The 19,108-nt window shown below is 52.6% G+C and overlaps 1 protein-coding gene and 1 long non-coding RNA gene across 9 annotated transcripts; one reads left to right on the top strand and one right to left on the bottom strand.

Annotated features, from left to right (window-relative positions):
- Window positions 1–391: 391 nt before the first annotated feature.
- SSR2 (signal sequence receptor subunit 2) lies at window positions 392–6,055 on the bottom strand. Of its 2 annotated transcripts, none has more exons than XM_045876609.3 (6): window positions 5,925–6,055; window positions 5,325–5,479; window positions 4,252–4,350; window positions 3,300–3,408; window positions 1,523–1,600; window positions 392–936 (listed from the first exon to the last, which is right to left on the bottom strand). In XM_045876609.3, exons 2-6 carry the CDS (start codon window positions 5,477–5,479, stop codon window positions 826–828), a joined length of 552 nt encoding a protein of 183 aa, XP_045732565.1. In that variant the 5' UTR covers window positions 5,925–6,055; the 3' UTR covers window positions 392–825. The 2 variants fall into 2 exon arrangements, with proteins under 2 accessions (XP_045732565.1, XP_064449805.1); XM_064593735.1 differs by having other exon boundaries at window positions 5,325–5,549; window positions 5,925–6,047.
- A 5,308-nt stretch (window positions 6,056–11,363) lies between these two features.
- On the top strand, window positions 11,364–19,016 carry LOC123845791 (uncharacterized). 7 transcript variants are annotated; one of them, XR_010412124.1, is made up of 5 exons: window positions 12,386–12,826; window positions 12,948–14,617; window positions 15,073–15,390; window positions 16,404–16,530; window positions 18,152–19,013. It is a non-coding gene; the product is annotated as an uncharacterized LOC123845791 (long non-coding RNA). The 7 variants fall into 7 exon arrangements; XR_010412127.1 differs by having other exon boundaries at window positions 16,452–16,530; window positions 18,152–19,012; XR_010412125.1 differs by lacking the exon at window positions 18,152–19,013 and having other exon boundaries at window positions 12,948–13,120; window positions 13,676–14,617.
- The last annotated feature ends 92 nt before the right edge of the window (window positions 19,017–19,108 follow it).

The following is a 19,108-nucleotide window of genomic DNA, read 5'->3' on the forward strand; positions in this document are numbered from 1 at the left end:
GGTGTGGAGATTACTTAAATAAAGGCAAAAAAAAAAAGCTAATTCTTAGAGAAAGGGCTAGAACCAGGCGTCAGGAGGTAGCTTTTTCAAGGTCAGTGAGTACATCAGGGCAGAAGGTCTCGTGGGGCATGAGGACCTTCCTTCCTCTCATCCTTCGTCCTCCTGCTGTGGGGAGAGGCTCACAGGCAAGGAAGGGTCAGGGTGATATGAGCTGAGTAGAGAGAGCAGAGAGGGAAGTAAGGGATGGAAGCAAAGGCGTTCAGGGGGGCAGACGTCTCTGCGCAAACAGGACCACAACACCTACAACAAGGAGGCGGGAAGTCAGCTCACTTGCCCGGGAGCTGGGGAGCCCAGGGCCTGAGCTCACCCAGGTGACGAGAAGGCAGATAAGTCAGCGTGGCATCTGTTTTTATTAGAAAACCCCATCTGGTCAGCACTCCCCCGACCCAGAACAGAGACTGGGTAGCCTCTGAGAGTCCCTCAGCCTTCATCTGATCTTCCAGCCTCTTCCGAGAGGGGAGGGCAGGGATGGGGGTCGAGTTGGGCAGTCTCTCGGCAGTCTCCCGAGCGCCCCCTCCTGCGCACCTCCGAGTTCACACTGCAGCGCTGCAGCGGGCACCAAAGGGCCCTCGAGGCTCGTTGCTAGAGGCATTCCTGCCTGTATGGCTTCAGGACGGACTCCGAGGCCTGGTCCTTCACTCTGGTTGAGAGCAGGCAGGATCCAGAAGGTGGCAGGGGCTAGGGGATGAGAGACCGCACTTGAGAGACCCTCTGGAGTCTGGAAAGCACCTGGATCTCCTGGGCGGGGAGGGCCGAGGAAACCCCTCAGTTCTTCTTGGTCTTGGGAGTGTCGTACTTCCGCTTGCTGGAGTACCACAGCAGCAGGGGGATGCCGATGGACGGCAGCGTCATGACTCCGAAGGCCGCCCAGTCCAGCTGTGGAGGACAACAGAGGCCCTGCTTACAAGTCTGGATGAGGGCACGGGAGGGCCGGGAAGGAGGCGGGCACCGAGAGAGGGAGCAGCGCAGCCCAAACGTTCAGCAGAACCTCAGCACAAAGGCCCCTCTGGCCGCTCCCGACAGAAGGGCTCTCTCCACACCAACCTATCTTCCAAGCTATGGTGCCCAAGGCCTCACCTGACCTGACCCAGACTGGAAGAGAATCTTCTCTAGCCCACCATGGTGTTCCCACTCAACCTTCCCAGCACTCTGCAACTCTCCGAATCTAAGCACATATTCTTTTAAACCTCAAAACAGACCCAGGACTCCAAAATGGGGCTCGACTCAGGGCTGCGTAGAGAAAAAGGGCAGTTTTTTGGTTCTGGCCATCATGATCTCATGGCCAAAAATCTCTAATCATGGGTAAATCAGGACATTTAGTGGCAGTCTGTGTCAGACCTGAAAGAACAGATATGGTAAGAACCAACAAACTAAACAAATCTTCTAAGGAGACCAACAACTCCCACAACCAAAAGCGTGTGCTCATCCCAGGGGAAGAGAAAGAGGACACTGCAGAGCTTACAAAATGCGGGGAGAATCTCCTATCAAACTCCCGCTGAGCCAGGATTCCTCCCTGTCCAGGGGCGCTGGTAAAGCCAATCTGAAAGGAAGACAAAAAAGGCATTAAGGCAAATCCAAGTCCTTCTCATGTGAGAAAGGGCAGTCCTGACCGACCCAATCCGAAGCATGACATTCTCGGATCCCAAAGGCGCGAGAGCTTCCAGAAGATGCGGGAAAATAAAGAGCTGCATGATTCTCAGTGTGTTGTCGAGGAGTCAGTCGGGAGCCAGGAGACACATGATGAGCTTTTTCTCAACAAGGCAGGCCAGGCATGCAGCTGAAGTTAAACCAAATCCTCTTTGTTCACCTCAGGCTCTGGAAGAGTGGCTCACACCCCTGACCCCTCTGCAGGACGAGGTGTGTGATGGAAGGACTTGCCCTTGGCAACGGCTGCCCTGTTCCTCCAGTGGAAATGCTCTTCCATACCTCACCAACTGACAGGAGGGTCCAACGACCGAAGGAGCATTTGCGAAAGCACGGAGCCCCACCCAGCGCACACAGGAGAGGAGGGGCCAGGGCCGCAGCATTCCGCCCTGGAGAGCAGGCCGAGAGCTGCAGCCCTCTGCAAACAGCCTCGCTCAGAAGTGGCAGCCGAGCCTTTGATTTTGTGTCTCTTAACCTATCAAATACCAGGTGGAACCAGAGTCCTAAAGCTGCTTCTGAAAGCAGAAAGGACACAAGATGTGAAAACCGAACTAGGATTACAAGAATATGGTTCCATGTGGTTTGTAAAAAAAAATTCACAAAGGGCAGTGAATGTCAGAGACTCTAAGATTTCTTTAAGCCCTACGGTTGACCTGTTGAGTGTTTTCCCTGCTGTGCATTCACTATGCAGCCTTCAGCCCACTTTAACATCTTGTCAGAGGCCTTCATAAACTCACGGCCAGAGTCCCCATCTTCTTGGTAGTCCCCAGATCCTAGCACACTATCGGGGCTCAATAAGTGTCTGCTGACCTGTTTGACAACCGATCAAAGGATTGTTTACTACCGATTTTCTATTATATGTGAGAGAGAGAGACATCGAAGACAAAGTCCCCGGCCTCAAGGAGTTTATGATTAAACTGGGAGGGGGAGTGGGTAAAGACCTACACATAAAAAAAAGCGGTACTGAGATAGCACACAGTTAAATTGAGTGAAGGAGGCCGTCAGGGCTCTAGAAACTTCTATGCAGTCAGCAAACGCTTGCTGAGAGAGCAAGGACAAAACTGTGGGGTGTAAAAGCAAAAACAGAAACAAGGGCATGCAGTCCAAAGCTGGGTCTTGAGAGAAGAGGGAGAAAGAATGAGAATTGGGGGGGGGGGGTTGGAAGGGGCTCGGCCTCCTGAGGGTGGAATGTGCCGGAAAGCTGGAGACAGAGAACAGCTACATGACCAGAGCATCTGCGGCAAGAGCTGTCCAAGCAAGGGAAAGACGGACACAGTGGAGACTGGGAATGAGCGCAGAAGATGGGAGGGAGGGGCATGGGCGACCACACACTGCGTGGCAAGCTGCATGGTCCAGATTAAAAGCAAAGCGGGAGGGAGGATGAGGAGGGGAGGCTATGGTTCTCCTCTCCCAACATCTCAACTGCTTCATTCTGGATCTTTACAATTTGAAACCTCCTTCCTTCCTAAGGGCAGCACCTCAGCTTCTGGTCCTTCTTACCGTCCTCAGAATTTAGTGGTTGCCCTGGAGAGTTTCTGCAAGTTTTCAAAGGCAAGCAGATCTAGGCCCATCCAGCTAAGGTTTGGGCAACTTACCACGACGGGCCCATCCTCCTGGGCCAGGTAAGTAACAGTTGCCGAGGTAAAGTTGAAATAGCCGGCCTTGAGCGGGCGCAGGACCACGGTGTGGGAGACGTTGCTAGCGCTGGCCCGACAGTCAAGGAAGCAAGAAGCAGCAGCTGAAGTTGAAACATCCTTTCAACGTGTGGACTAGATGCACCGTTCACAAAAAGGCTGGCCCACACGTGTGATTTCATGCCTGCAATCCTCTGCGGGAATAATAAATACAGACCTTTCTCTAAGCCTGAAATGTGGGGTATAATAGGATGTCTTCCCAGCCAAATGTAAGGGGTCTCGGAGACACTCAATACACAGGTTCATGCTGTATTCAGTCCTTGGTTTCTGAAGTCAACTTTCAAAGCAACACATATGATGGATGAAAAATCATTCTCACAGAAACTCATTGACTAACTGAAGGAAGACTGAAAATACAAAATAAAAACAAAAAAACCGAAAGAGAACACTTATCCTCCTTGGTAAATCTAAATACTTTCATTCACCGGGGGTGGGGGGTGGGGGGGGTGGGGAGTTAATCTAATTCCACTTGGGAAATAACTGGTGGATGCCGATAAGACACCCACTGAATGAGAAATGTCTTTAGGAGGCCACCTGGGGCCTCCGTGCTAGCAGCCAACCGACTTTCTTCTAAAAGCAGCTTAAATACCCTCGTCCAGCTACAAACGGCCTCCTAAGTGTCTACCTTGTCCCCATACAGTATGTTGTAGTGCCTTATAACCTGAACTCAAGGACCCTCCTTCCTCAGGTCTACCCTCAATCACGCTTGATTTTCTACTGTCCCATCTTTTCTGGAGAGGACACAAAGAACGGCCACACGTAGCCAGACTATGTGAAGTGACGTTGCTGATTCGTTGGCAATGTGTCCGCGTCTTCCCCAACACCAGCCTTCACCACCCAGCGTCAAGGATACGGGGCAATCCGGTCCCATTTGACATTGAGCATTCCGGAGACAATGCCAAAGTCCTCCGGAGGGAAGGAATCATCAGATAACTCCACGTCTAACGCAGCGCTGCAAAATGGAGAGACAAAAGAGGTAAGTAAGTAACGGATACAGAAGTGAAGTAATCAACTGGGGGCGCCTGGCCGGCTCAGTTGGAGGAGCACAGGATTCTTGATCTTGGGGCTCTGAGTTCGAGCCCCTCACTGGGTGGAGAGATTACTTAAAAATAAAATCTTAAGAGAAAAGGTAATAGGCAATTACATCTGCCTGCTTATCCTAAAAAATCAGAACTACAAAAGACAGATGTGAGTCACACAGTAACTTGGGTTGGTTGTACTGAAGAATCAAGGTCTAGGACTGGGTTCTCTGGCTAAGAAGCACCAAGGAAGGGCGCCTGGGTGGCTCAGTTGGTTAAGCGACTGCCTTCGGCTCAGGTCATGATCCTGGAGTCCCTGGATCGAGTCCCGCATCGGGCTCCCTGCTCGGCGAGGAGCCTGCTTCTCCCTCTGACCCTCTCCCCTCTCATGTACTCTCTCTCATTCTCGCTCTCTCAAATAAATAAATAAATCTTAAAAAAAAAAAAAAAAAGCAGCACCAAGGAAGGAATGGGCCCACATTCTCTCTTGCCCCAATTTCTGCGTCTATGTGTGTATATACGTGTGTATATATGTACTCGCTTCCTTCAGACAAGCAAGACACGTATGGAAGAGAGAATTAAGGCAAATAAAATTAAAGAAAGGCAACACACATGCTTACAGGCTAACGAAAGAAAGGAAGCTGAAACCTGCAAGCCCGGAGGTAAGGAAAGATCGGGTCTCATCTTCCTCCCGTTTCACCCTCCTTCTTGCTTCTTCTCCCCTCAGAAACTCTCCCAGCTCCCAAAAGTGGAAGACGGTTTCTGGGAGCTTAGGTGAAGCAGGTCCAGGAGAGCGTTCCCTCGCTCCTGACACCTGGTGCTGCGTGTTCCCCAAAGGTCTCCGTCCCCAGCTGGGAAGTCAAAGAACTTCAAAAGGGCGCAAGCTGCAGCCCCTGGGCCGCCTCACCTCGAGCCGACATTGTAGATGCTGTACTGTAAGGTCAGGTCTCGCCCCTCCACGGCGTATCTGTTCAGCAGTGACTTGGAGGCCAGCAGCCGCGCTCCGTCCTCGGCATGACCGACAGCAAACAGGGCCAACAACACCGATACCAGCAGCCTCATCTTCGGGGGAAACGCCGAGCGGGCGGCAACTCAGGCACGCAGGGCACCGCAATCTTCCCGGCAGCGCCCCCTTACCGAGCCCGGCAAAACTCAGCGTCACCACAGCAGCAGCCCCTCCTCCTCAGCCAGCAGGGCGGACCCACGCGCCGGGATCTCCCACCTGTCCGCCCCGCCGCCCTCTTCCCGTCGCGGGGCCGTCCCTCGCACAGGCCTCCTCCTCCGCCCAGCCCCCCGGGGCCCTCCCCACGCAGCCTGCCCGCGCCCCACCCCTCCGGGCCGCCACAGCCCTTCCGTGGGTCCCTCCGGGGCTCAGCCCGCTCGGCCCTCCCCTTCTCGCCAGGAGGACACGTCCCCCGCCGGCGCGCCCCCCTCGTCCCCGCGCGGCCGGGCGGCCCCTCCGCCGCCGGGCGCCACCCCGCCCGCGCCCCCACGGCTCGGCGCTCACCGTGCGCACCCCACGGGCCTTTCGGGGGCCACCGAGACCGGAAGAGAGCGTCAGCGGCCCAGGGGCCGGAAGTGAGCTGCGGTCGGAAGCCCCGGTGCTCCGCGCGATGGCTCCCGGGAGTTGTAGTTCCCGGCCAGGCCCCGCGGCTGGCTCTGCGGCGCCGGCGCGCGCTCTGGGCCCGAGAGCGCCTGCGCTACCGCGTGCGGCCGCCCGGGCAGGGGCCCTGCAGGCTGGGCCCGCGGTCCGCGGCGTCCAGTGCGCCGCCGGCGAACTGCGAACCGCGGGAGAGCCCCTCCTCTCGGGCTGCCGCCATCCTTCCCGCTTCCAGGCGACAGACGTGGTGCTCCCCGCACCCAGGAAGTCGCCAAGCCCCGAGCGTCTCTGAGACGCCCTTCGCCGTGCCGGCTCTCACCGCCTCGGCCCGTGCTCGCCACCGATGCTGCGTTCGCTGCGGGGCGCGCCCTGCACTCTTCCGTCAGCTGCCGGGCAGATGCCCCCAGCAGCGTTCGGAAAAGGCTGCCTGTGGGGTTCTGCCCTCGAGAATCGGGTCTCCGGTGTGCCGCGCACCGGCAGGTGTCACTTGCGTAAGGCCTCGGGTCTCCGGTCTGTACGAGGAGGTGATACGGCACTCTCCGAGTGGCGGAGGGCAGGCCAGCGCATGTGTGTGACACTGAGCGCGTCGCCCGGCTCAGGTACGAGCTCGCCGAAGGCCAGCCGTCAGCGTTGCTGTTGTTCGTCTGCCTTGCGGCGCCTCTTCGCTCCGCACGCACTGACCGTGCGCCTTTTGTGCCGGCACGTTCCAGGTGGTGAGGCGCAGTGCCGGGGAGGACGGAGGAGATTTCTCCTTGCTGGGACTTCGCGTTCTCGTGGAATGACACCCGTTTCCTGTATTTGTCCTAGCAGGCCCTGCGTTCCGCACCTCCCAGACCAGAGCTCCTTGAGGACAGGTGGTCTGTTTGCATTGCCAGCGCCATGCCTGAGCACGTGGTGGGGACTCCGGGAGCGAATGACAGCTCGTCTACACACAGCCTCCAGTCTGCTGCTCTCTTCTTCTCCAGCCCATGGCTCAGGGCCGCGTGGCAGTCTCATCCCTTGGCTTTGCCAGACTACATTGCTCTTTCACAGTACTGGACTTCAATATGCTTTGTCCCAGTTGTTTCTGGCCTGAAAAAGCCACCTTAATGATTAGATGCTATTTGTCCAGCGCACACTCACCCAAAGGCCCTACAGTGCTGCTGAGCGCAAAGGAGGTGCTCAAAAGTACTTGCTGATCGTGGGAATTTTATTCCTTTCCAAAGCATTGTTTTCATAGCAACTTCTCCAGGCTTGGAAAGATACGAAGTGGTTCTCAGACTCAGCTGCACGCAAAAGGCCTATATCTTCAGCACACACAGTCTAGATACCCTACCAAGAGCCACTCAGGATTCAGGAGAGAAATGTCTCCAGCCTTACTTTGCCCGTCTATGCCCCGACCCTCTGCCTCTGCCCCTTCCAGCTGAGTCCCTTGTTCACTCACTGATACACTGAGCATCCATTTTGGGGGGCACTTGTCATGCACCAGGTGCTGCAATAGTCATTGTGGGAGATACAGAGATAGGGTATGGTGTCTGCCCTCAAGACTTTAGAACCTAGTGATGGGGTGAGATACACTCATGGCCATAGTGAAAAGGCAAATGGAATGTCACGCACCCTTTAAAACACACACACACACACCCCAGCGGCTCGCATTGTCCATGGAATCACATCTCTTTGTCTGACAGTCAAAGCCCTCACTGTCATCCCTACCACTCTCTGCTTTAGCCAAACAGACCACTCCCTCTTGCCCACTTTCTCGCTTTCAGACTTTTGAGTGCAAGTTACTGAGTCAACAATCGCTTTTATTGACTTCTTACTATCACCAGCCCTATGCTAGTTTCCAAGAGAACAAACATATATAATACGCACTTGGAAGAGTTTGAAATGGCGGGGGGCTGGCGGGGATGGGGGACAGATAAACAGATTCATGACGCTGTCCTAAGTGTTCTGAGAGAGGTTAGTATGTAAAGGCCCTGGTCTGCCTTTACATTCTCTTCATTGTCTTTTTGATAAATAAGGGTTCTTCATTTTAATTGTAATGTTCTCTAAAAAAGCAGTTGATACTGCCTGAGAAATCCTGCCTCTGGGTGCTTTGGGTGCACATGTGGACTGCGGACATTTGGGAAGGAAATAGACACCAGGACATTTGGGAAGGAAATAGAACATGACACCTACATCCACCACCGTCAGTGGTGAGCACTGTTCACTAAAGGGACATATATCCAAGTGAGTCTGCTTCACAAACCCCTTGGAATTATAGATTGCTTTTTCCTTTCTTTCTGTAGAACCAGAGAGAACCTTGGAAAATGCTGTGTTAACAGACCATTTCACCCCCAGCACCCTGACACATCCCACTGTGGATGGGAGAGTCTCAGACAAGGCCTGGGTTGGTGAAGACACATCGTCTCTGTCTACAGTCTCCCTATTAGAATCTATTCTGATTAGAGAGAGATTTCAACAATCAATTGCTAAGGGAAATGTTTCTGTTGAAAGACTTTCAAACAAATATGGTTGCTTCCTGCCATCCTCAAAGGAACCCCAAACCAAGAGATTGGGTAGAACCTTGCTAGGCGTGCAGGGAACCGTGTGCCAGGAACAGAGACATGCAGGGCCAGTGTGAGCTGCTCACTGCTTTCCTGCCCTGTTCCCCCAGATAGTCACAACAGAGCCCAGTCTGCCCACTGGCCTCTCTTTCGGGATCTGTAACAAGAAGGCAACCAAGATAGTGTGTGGCTAAGCTGACAAGGAAATGGCTGGCTGCTTTTTGGCTGGTGGCTAGGCGGGCACCCGGGAAGAGCCTCACTGCCAAATCGAGGAGGCTCTGATGGGCATAAGCTAGCTGGAGGGGCATTCTGTAAGAGGTTATGGATTAAAAAGATCATACCACTTTTCAAGAAGCATCCAGAATCACAGCAATGACAGCAAATTCGCAACATTTTTCTTTTTTAGATTCATTTTTTTTTTATTGTGGTAAATATATATCTAACGTGGGATTCGCCATTTTAACCATTTAAAATATATTCAATAGCATTAAGGACATTCACATTGTTTGTTATAGAACCATCATCACCATCTCTCTCCAGAAATTTTTCAACTTCTCAAACTGAAACTCCATATCCACTAAACAATAATGCCCGTCCCCATCTCCCCACCAGCCCTGGCAACCACTACTCTACATCCTGTTTCTATGAATTTGACTACTTTAGGTACTTCATGGAAGTGGAATCACACAATAAACTCATTTTACACAAATAATTCATGCTGATATTCTCAGTGAAACAAAATCAAATACAGAAACAGTGAGTCTAAATGTCTGCATGCAAATTTAGATACCCAAGAAATGTTGACTACCTTATTTTTCTGTAATCAAACCTAGTTTCTGTTTCCAGCCCTTTTTCCATAGAGTAGCAGCAACTTAATCTCTGTTAATGCAGGGACTCCCCGGTCATTTTCTTCAGAGCAGTCTCTAATTTTCTAGAGGGCTCCCGATGTGCCAGATGCATGGTGCTTGGTTATCAATACTTTTTTTTTCCTCTTAGCTATGGGATGTCCTTAGGAATCATCAGGAGAGGTTTTTTTTAAGATTTTATTTTTTTTTAAGTACACATTTCTTTGCCATCTAGTGTTTTATTTTATTTATTTATTTATTTATTTTTTAAGATTTTATTTATTTATTTGAGAGAGAGAGAATGAGAGACAGACAGCACGAGAGGGAAGAGGGTCAGAGGGAGAAGCAGACCCCTCGCTGAGCAGGGAGCCCGATGTGGGACTCGATCCCGGGACTCCAGGATCATGACCTGAGCGGAAGGCAGTCGCTTAACCAACTGAGCCACCCAGGCGCCCTTATTTTATTTTTTTAAAAGGATTTTATTTATTTAAACAGAGAGAGAGCAAACACAAGCAGGGGGAGCCACAGAGGCAGAGGGAGAAGCAGGCTCTCCACTGAGCAGGGAGCCCAATGTGGGGCTCAATCCCAGGAGCCGGAGATCATGACCTGAGCAGAAGGCAGACACTTAACCAACTGAACCACCCAGGTGTCCCTTATTTATTTATTTTAGAGGAGGAGGGGAGAGAAAGAAGAGGGGCAGAGGGAGGAGAGAAACCCAAGCAGGCCCCAAGCTGAGCGTGGAGCCTGATGTGGGACTGGATCTCACCACCCTGAGATCATGACCTGAGCCCAAATCAAATCACTTAACTGACTGGCCCACCCAGGTGCCCCCTGGTTATCAATACTTTTCCTTTCTGGCATCCATTAAGCCATACGATCCTGTCTGCTCTCGGGCTATGGGTTCCATCGGAGCCCAGTCACACCCCCTCAGCCTTATCCAAGGGCTCCCCAGGCATAGTGACCCTCCCCCCTTTCCCTCCCTCTACTTCAGAGACTTGGTTGGTCTCTCCAAGCCCATCACTTCTTCCTTGCTACTCAAGGGCAGTCCTCAGTTCTGCAAGCCGGGCTGAGACTGGGATGAGCAGGAATCTTGAAGCTTGTCTTAGGCCCCCTGCCTGGGCACACCCCAGTGCTGGCCAAGAACAAGAACATTTTCTTCCATAATCACAGTAACATCATTGCACCCACGAAGTTTGACACTGACATAATATTCTATTTTCTGATGTAGAGTCCATATTCAATTTTCTCCAAAATGCCCTCTATGACTTTCAAAGAGAATCTAGGGTCCTACGAAGGGTTACATATCGCAGCATTGCATTTGAGGGAGAGGGGCCCAGGCAGCTCCGGCTCTTGGCACAAACTAAGTCTTTGGATCCCTTGAAAATCTCAGACAAACCTGGCACCTGAAGTTCTCAGTGGACTGTTTTCCGCTTCTTGCCAAATGCTCCTCCAGCACATGTGGATTCCAAGGTGGATTCTGGAGTCTGCATCTGCCTCGTCTTGAAGCCTTTTGAGGGTTTGCGCTATTTTTGGAATTGGACCACAGTCTCTCTAGTTAAGCCTGGTCTTCCTTCTGCTCACCCTGGTAGGTAGGGGTTGGGGAGTGAGCATTTCCAGCCTCCTCCTGCTGAGAAGTGAAGCAGGGCATGTACCCGCATGCCCTCTCAGCCCCACAGAGGAGCACCCCGCCAACCCCTGGGCCTGGAACCCCACCCTCCTATTGCTACAACAACCACTTCTGTGAGGTCATGGAGGCTAAAGAATTGTGAGCGTGTAGTGGGCGGGGAGCGGACACGCCGGAGGCTCATCACATTAGTGATCAGAGAACTTTATGATCCTGAAGAAGAAAGAGAATGTGTCTTTATCTTCCATCCTCAAAGTAAGGGGGCAGGCAGGCGCACAGGCAGGACAAGGCCACTGACCCTGCCGTCCCGCTCGGCGTGAGCTGCTCCCTCCTGACTGGCTCCTTCTCTCCCCCAGGAGACCAAAGAAGCTTGGAGAGCCCCAGGGGCAGAAGATCCCTCCTTTAACACCTTTGCTGTACGCTTGACACCCATCCACAGCTTGGCTGATGACCTCGGCTACCAAGGGAGCCAGGAGCCGGCCAGTGTGAGTGCCCCCCACCCTGCACCCCCCTCCCCTGGGGTCCCGCACCCCCTGCTCGACCACCACATGGGCAATTTCCCTCAGTACTTCCCCCAGGATGTCCTGTGGCAACCTTCCATATCTTCTCTACATCCTTCCAATTCACATCTTCACTAAACATGGCTCAAACTTACGGCTTCCAGAATAAAATACCAACAGCGATAGTAAGCACAGCTTACCTATGCGGCTCTGTGAGGTAGATACTATTATTATCCCTGTTTTCAGATAAAGAAACTGAGGCACAGGCGAGTGAAATAACTCTGCCAAGATGACATGCGTCAGAAGCAGACATGCCAGGTGCCCAGCTGTGTGTCCGACCCCAACCCCCCCACAACTGCTCCCAGTTCATGACCCCCTGTTTACCAGTCCTCCAGGGCTTCCTTTCAACATTTCTGGGCTGGAAACACAGCTGGTAGAGGGCCTTAGCTGTTCGTTGATTGGAGGGGGGGTCTGTCTGTGTCAGCGGTCACTGACACAGTAAATTGCTCACATTTGAAGTGCAGTTGGCCGAGCTGACACGTACTCGGGAGACCACCACGATCACAACAGACGTATCTGTCACCCCCAAGCAGGAACAGCCAGGGTTTCCAGAACAGATCCCTTAGCGGGCCAGGATCTGCCTTTCAGAAGGAGTCTGTATTTACCCACGGTATCTGCGTTCGGATCATCCTGCGTTCAGCATCTGCCTGAGCGCAGAGCGCAGGGGCTGTTTGGGGACTTCCCTGTGGTCCCCTGCGGGGGGGGCAGGCCTTGCTGCCCGGCCCGAGCCTTCCCTCTGACCTCACTTGCCCGCTCAGACGCGAAGTCCCGTGCGTCGCGGGATGGGTCAGTGGAGAGCACGCTTCATTCCTCGCTCTCGGATTCCCCAAGGGGCAAGACCCCGGAGGCGGAAGCGGAGCCCGAGGAAGGACGAGGTGAAGGAGGAGGACGAGGGCGGCAGGGCCGGGCGCGCGGGCTGCCCCCGGCCTGGCGGGCGCGCGGGCGGCGGCTCAAGGAGCGCCCCAGCGCCCCGGGGAGCAGCCCCAGCTCGCTCACGTCCCGGACCGGGGCTTCGCGCCGGAGCCCGGCCGCCTCCCGCCAGTTTGTGTGCGGCGCGGGGGCCGGGGCCGGGCGCGCCGGGGTCGGAGGGAACCGCCAGCGGCCCGGCTAGGCCGACGCGCAGCGCGGGCAGGGGGCTCCGGGGGCGCGCCCAGGAGAGGCGGGGCCCGGAGCCAGGAGCGCCCAGACGACAATCCTTCGTAAATAAAGCCCAGTCTCTTTTTGAGGTTGGCAAGTCCCAGCCCCATGATGGCAGGTTTGTCTCCGGATTGACGGATTGGAAGATGGATGGGTTGATCTGGGGGGACATGCACCCATTTTCTTCCTCCCCTCCCCGCATATGTCTCTGAGCCCTTCCTCATCCTTTGCATCTCTAGGGCCGAGGCCTTGGGACCCTGGGGGCCTGCAGCTCCGAGAAGGGAAAGAGCAAAGGGCCCCACGCGGGGGTGGGGGTGGACCGTTCTTCAGCCCCTCAACCCTCCGAAGCTCTGCGCTCTGCCGAGGACTCACAGCCCAAAGCAAAGCTTGTGGGCTCCCCACTTAGCAAATGGTAAGATGGGAGCAAAAGCTGTTTGCCCGCGTGGGGCTGCAACCAAACCCGCCTGGCCTCCTTCCTCCGCCTGAGTGAGGGGAGAGGGGCCTTGGCCTCCAGGACCCCGGACCCTGCCCCTGCCCCTGCCCCACCCGCTGCTAGCAGGAGGGCAGCTGTGCCGGGGGCAAATGGGGAAGTACAGATGGGCAAGGTGGGGCTCCCTGCAGGTGGCTGAGACGGGGGCTCGCAGGGGAAGGGCAGCGAGGGCGCAGGAACCGCGGGAAGAAGGCTGAGCAGGGCTGTGGCCTCAGGGGGTCCAGTGAGCTCTGTAGCAAGAGCAGCCCCACAAACCCAGTGGCGCTTTTGAGGCCTATTAATCACTGCGAGCTGCCCAGGGTTGGGGGGTGGGTGCCTTCCCCAGCAGGGCAGCCCCCTGTTGATGGAGGGTCCCTGCTGTGAGCTGTTAGCAAGCCCCCCGGAAGGAGCTGGGGGTCGGTGTGCGGCGGGAACAGGGCCCCGCCCAGGTGCCATCCCAGCAGCTCTGATAATTCACTGAGATTTGTTGTTTCCCAGGGCATACTTAATTTTGTAAATGCCCCGTGCATGCTTGAAAAGTGTATTACAGCAATGTGCCTAAAAATAAAAACACAAATAAGGGAGAAAGGACAGCTCTTCCTCCAGAAGGATGGCCACTGACAACACAGGAGGAGTGGGGGGTGTGGGAAACCCCAGCGCAAGCCGGTCGTGAGTGCTGCAGCCGGACCTGCGATCGGGAGCGGAATTATGGATGGATATTTGAGAAACAGGATATCTGCATAGTCTCAAAGCCTCTCCCTCAAGATATTTATTAATTGCAGAGGTAAAATGATACCTTTACAGCGGGATACCCAGCAGGCACCACACCCTTTTCACCAAGTTGTCAAGGCCACAGGAACTCATCGTGAGACACTCGGACGTCGCATCCCCTGCCACGATGTGCTGGAAAGACCCACTGCTTCTGGGGCGTGCTCGTTACAATGCATGACCATCTACCCATGAGAGGACTTCAGACAAACCCGGACTGAGGGACATCATCTAAAGTAATTGAGCGGTACTCTTCAGAATGCCGAGGCTCTACGAGCCTCAGAAGGACCGAGGACTGTCACACGCTATCACACGACAGCCCAGTATTCCGGACTGGATCCTCCAACAGGAAAAGGCTGTCAGTGGACAAAGTGGCAACATTCAAATAACGTGTCTGTAGTTGAGCTAACGTGGTCACACCCATGTTAATCAGTTTGTTAATGGTACTCGTGGTTACGCAAAATACTGACAGTGGAGGAAGCTGGGTGAAGAATGTATGGAGACTGCACTACTTTTGCCAATCCCCTGTAAGCCCCAGCTCCTTCAAAATAAAACTTTGAATAAATGCTCAGTTTAAGAACTTACAGTAACCACTGCTCAGGTTGAGAAATGGGACATTATTATCACTCGTGTGTCTTCCTTCCGAATCACAACTTCTGACTTCTCATACAGGTAACTACTGTGATGACCTTGGTGATAATTACTTCCTTGCTTTGCATAATGGATTTCCCTTCTAGACAGCCGTCCTTAAAAAGTAAAGTTTAATTTTGGGGCCCCTGGGTGGCTCTGTGAATTAAGCGACAGACTCTTGATTTCGGCTCAGGTCATGACCTCAGGGTCCTGAGATGGAGCCCTGTGCTCAGCAGGGAGTCGGCTTGGGATTCTCTCTCCCTCTCCCACTGCCCCTCTCCCTGCTCGAACTCTCTTTCTCAATCAATCAAATCTTTAAAAAAAAGTAAAGTTTAATTTTGCCTGTTTTAGAATTTTATATATGTGAAATCATACAGCATATTCTTTTTTACGCCCCCACCCCGTTTGCTTTGTTGTGTTTTTTATTTCATTAATTAAAAACTTTTTTATTGTGGTAAAATACACAACTTAACATTTACCATCTTACCCATTTTAAGGGCTCACTTCAGGGGTACTAAACATTCACACTGTTGAACGACGACCGTCCCCGTCCGCCTCCCGAACGCTTCATCCTGCAAAACTGAAACTCCATCCCCATCGAACACGAACTCCCCGTTCCTCCTGCCCCAGCCCTGGCGGCCACCACCTGCTTTCTGTCTCTGCGGGTCTGACGATTCTGAGTGCCTCATAGCATCATATAGTGTTTGTCTTTATTGTGACTGGTTATTTCACTCAGTGTAATGTCCTCGAAGCTCATCCATGTTGTAGCACGTGGTGGAATTTCCTTCCTTCTCAAGGCTGAGCAATATCCCATGGTGAGTCTCTACTACATTTGGCTCATCCATTCATCCATCGGTGGACAGCTGGGTTGCTTCACGTTTTAGCTCTTGTGAATAATACCACTATGAATATGGGTGTACAAATATCTCTTTAAGAAAAGAAAAAAAAATTAAGGCGCCCTGAAAAAAAAAATCTGTATCTTAGAATTAATGATATATGTTAGTCCTTATTGTTATTGTTTCTCTGCCTACGGCTATCAATTACAGAGAGCAGTGTATTCAGATCTATGATTGAGGTTTTTTCCAATTCTCTTTGTAGTGCTCTCAATTTTTTCTTTTTTCTTTTATTTTTTTTTAAAGATTTTATTTATTTATTTGACAGAGAGAGACAGCGAGAGAGGGAACACAAGCAGGGGGAGTGGGAGAGGGAGAAGCAGGCTTCCCACTGAGCAAGGAGCCCAAAGTGGGGCTCGATCCCAGGACCCTGGGATCATGACCTGAGCCAAAGGCAGACGCTCAATGACTGAGCCACCCAGGTGCCCCTCTTTATATATATATATAAAATATATGTGTCTCTCTCTGTCAAATAAATAAATAAAATCTTAAAAAAAAAAAGACTTACTTATTTGATAGAGACACAGTTAGAGAAGGAACACAAGCAGGGGCAGAGGGAGAGGGAGAAGCAGGCTTCCCGCTGAGCAGAGAGCCTAATGTGGGGCTTGATCCCAGGACCCTGGGATCATGACCTGAGTCGAAGGCAGTTGCTTAACGTCTGAGCCACCCAGAGGCCCCTTATGCACACTTTCTATTCTGTGTATTCTCTCTCTTGTCTTAAATAAACTTTTTATTGTGAACAATTTTAGATTTATAAAAAAAACTGTTACAGTGAAGAGTGTTCCTATATACCCCACACCCATTTTTAACACCTTACATTACCATAGCACATCTGTTACAGTGAATTAATTGCTACTGATACATTATTATTAAGTAAAGTCCGTACTTCATTTAGATTTCTTTAGTTTTTAGCTAGTATCTTTTTTCTGTTCCAGGCTCCCATCCCAGATGCTACGTTACATTTGATTGTCCCGTCTCCTTAGGCTCCTCTTGACTGTGACAGTTCCTCAGACGTTCCTTGTTTCTGATGACCTTGACAGTTCTGAGGAGTGCGCAGATGGGGTATGCATGGTGTTGTCCTCGTGCTTAGACGGGGGTCGTGCATTTGGGGAAGAAGAGAACAGAGGTCAAATGCTGTTTTTATCACATCATCTCGAGTACATGCTTTCAACCTGATTTATTGTTGACCTTGCCCCCAGGCTGAGGTCGTGTCCCCTCTCTAAAGTCACCCCCGCCCCCCGCCCCCTTTCCAGACTCTGGAAGGGAAGCCTGTGCAGCCCACACCTGAGGGGTGGGGAGTTATGCTATGCCTCCTTTAGGCAGAATATTGACATAAGTTGTTTAGAATTTTTCTGCACACATCTGTCTTTTTTCACCCATGTTTTATTCACTTATTTATTCGTATCAGTAGCTTCATGGGCATGTACTTTACACTCTGGGTTATAATTCTACGCCACACTATTTGTTGGTCACGTTGTTCCAGCTTTGGCCATTGGGAGGTCCTTCAGGGGCTCCTGTGTCCCTCATGCCATGGCCCAGTCACTGTGGGTCTTCCCTTCCTACGGGAGGCTCCTCCCTCCTCTAGCACAACTCCTGTCCCGGCATCAGCCGCTCCTCCAAGGAGCCCTGGGTGCCTTCACTGGAGAATAGAGTTAGAGACCAAGGCCTGGGCACCAGGTGCGCATGAAGCCACCAACTGCCCCGAGGGCCCCCTCTCCACGGGGAGCAAGGACGGACGTGTGCTAACTCGGGCATCTACAGATATTTCCATCTGCATCTGAATTAAGCTAAACACGAGTTCATGCTGATGTCTCCACCTCAAATCCATTAGGACGTGGGTCATTCTAGCCTCATCCCCTCGCTTGTCTATAACTCCGGCTCCCACAGTGAGAACCACGCTCCCCTGGGGACCCACCATTTACTTAGTTGTTCAGTTCTAGCTCCGTCTATTGTGGTATCAGGATTGTTAACAAGACATCCATGGGACACGTCCCAGCCAGAGCACAGCGCTAGGTTTCCTTTGTCTTTGCTTTTACAAATTCCACTCATTTCCGAGTAGCCTGAGTCCGCATCTATGCCTCCTCCGTGAGGTGATTGCATACATTTATAATAGACTTAGATCCTCTGGTTACATTCTACCTCCCGTCCCGGGGTCCTCTGACTTCCCAGATGGCATGTGTGTTTCCAGTTTGCATACCCTAGGGTTTCCTCTGCTGGAAAGTTCTATGGGTTTTGGCAAGTGCACGGTGTCACAGATCCACCAGGGCAGGATCGTGCACGATCGCTTCCCCATCCTGAAAAATCTCCTGGACTTTTTTTTTTTTTTTGTCTTGCTTTTGAGTCCTCACTTTATTTTTCTCCCTCTAGTTGTTTGGTGGGTACACATTGTGCTTATTTGCTGGGTGGGAAAACTTCCATCCTGGGGGCGCCTGGTGGCTCAGTCGGTGAAGTGTCTGCCTTCGGCTCAGGTCATGATCCTGGGGTCCTGGGATCGAGCCCTGTGTCGGGCTCCCTGCTCAGCGGGGAGTCTGCTTCTCCCTCTCCCTCTGCCCACTCTCCACTTGGTCTTTCTGCCATCGTGCCACATCTCGTTTGGTAGTTCCTGGTCTCTGCTGAAACTTCCAAGTTGAGTCTTTAGCTTGAAATGCTAAGCAGCCATTTTCGTCTCTGTCTGTAATTCCAGCCGACGGAATTGCCGTGGGTCCATCCATTGTCCCTCGTTCCTGCTTGGTCTTGCGGGCAGTGCCTTATCTTGTCGGTGCTTCATTCACTTTTACTGTGGTTGACGTTATGTTCCTGGAGATTTCTGCTGCTTCTACCTAGCATCTGGAGACGCCAGCCATCTGGGATCGTCTTATTCCAGGTCTGAGGCTTGAGAACTTCCGGGCCACCCAGAATGGTGCTCCACTGCAGAATCCGTGACTGGTTTGTTCCCAATTCATCCTTCAGGGCCCTGGACCAAGTGCTGGATCTTTACCAGCATCCTCAGACCCCCTTCCTGTCCCCCTAGCTCCAGTCCTTCCAGGCTCTCCAAGCACAACTCAGCCCCTTGGCCATGTTTTCCTGGACAGAAGCCCTGGGTCTGAGGCAGCGTTTCGGGCCTTCCCACCCCCTTGCACTCCGCACCTGTCTTGTTGGCCCTTTGATGCTTTTCCGGTATTTTCTGTTTTTCACCCAGCTTTTAAAACTCGTAGTGAGGGGCGCCTGGGTGGCGTCTGCCTTCGGCTCAGGTCATGGTCCCAGGGTCCTGGGATAGAGCCCCACATCGGGCTCCCTGCTCAGCGGGGAGCCTGCTTCTCCCTCTGCCACTCCCCCTGCTTTTGTGCTCTCTCAAATAAATAAATAAAATCTTGAAAAAAAGAAGTGTAGTGAAAGTGCTGGTGTGGGACGTCCAGTCCACGTTACCCGAAGTGGGGCCTCTCACTGACGGCTCCATCCTGTTGCACGGTGGCCTCGTCTGTAACCTCATGCACGGGACAACCCATCACTAGACTTCCCTCAGTTCACACGAGCCGTGGGACGCGCCGGCCAGGCTTGGTCTTGGAGCTCAAGACCAAAAGCTCCTAGACTTCACTTGCAGAAGGTCTGGACTGCAAGGCTCTCCTGTGTTTTGACCTTTTTCCCTGAGGTGAGGGGAGAA

The sequence above is a fragment of the Mirounga angustirostris genome, unplaced genomic scaffold (assembly GCF_029215605.1).
Source record: "Mirounga angustirostris isolate CCGP_5_RB_7025 unplaced genomic scaffold, mMirAng1.0.hap1 SCAF_6, whole genome shotgun sequence".
In the NCBI taxonomy this organism is placed as follows: domain Eukaryota; kingdom Metazoa; phylum Chordata; class Mammalia; order Carnivora; family Phocidae; genus Mirounga; species Mirounga angustirostris.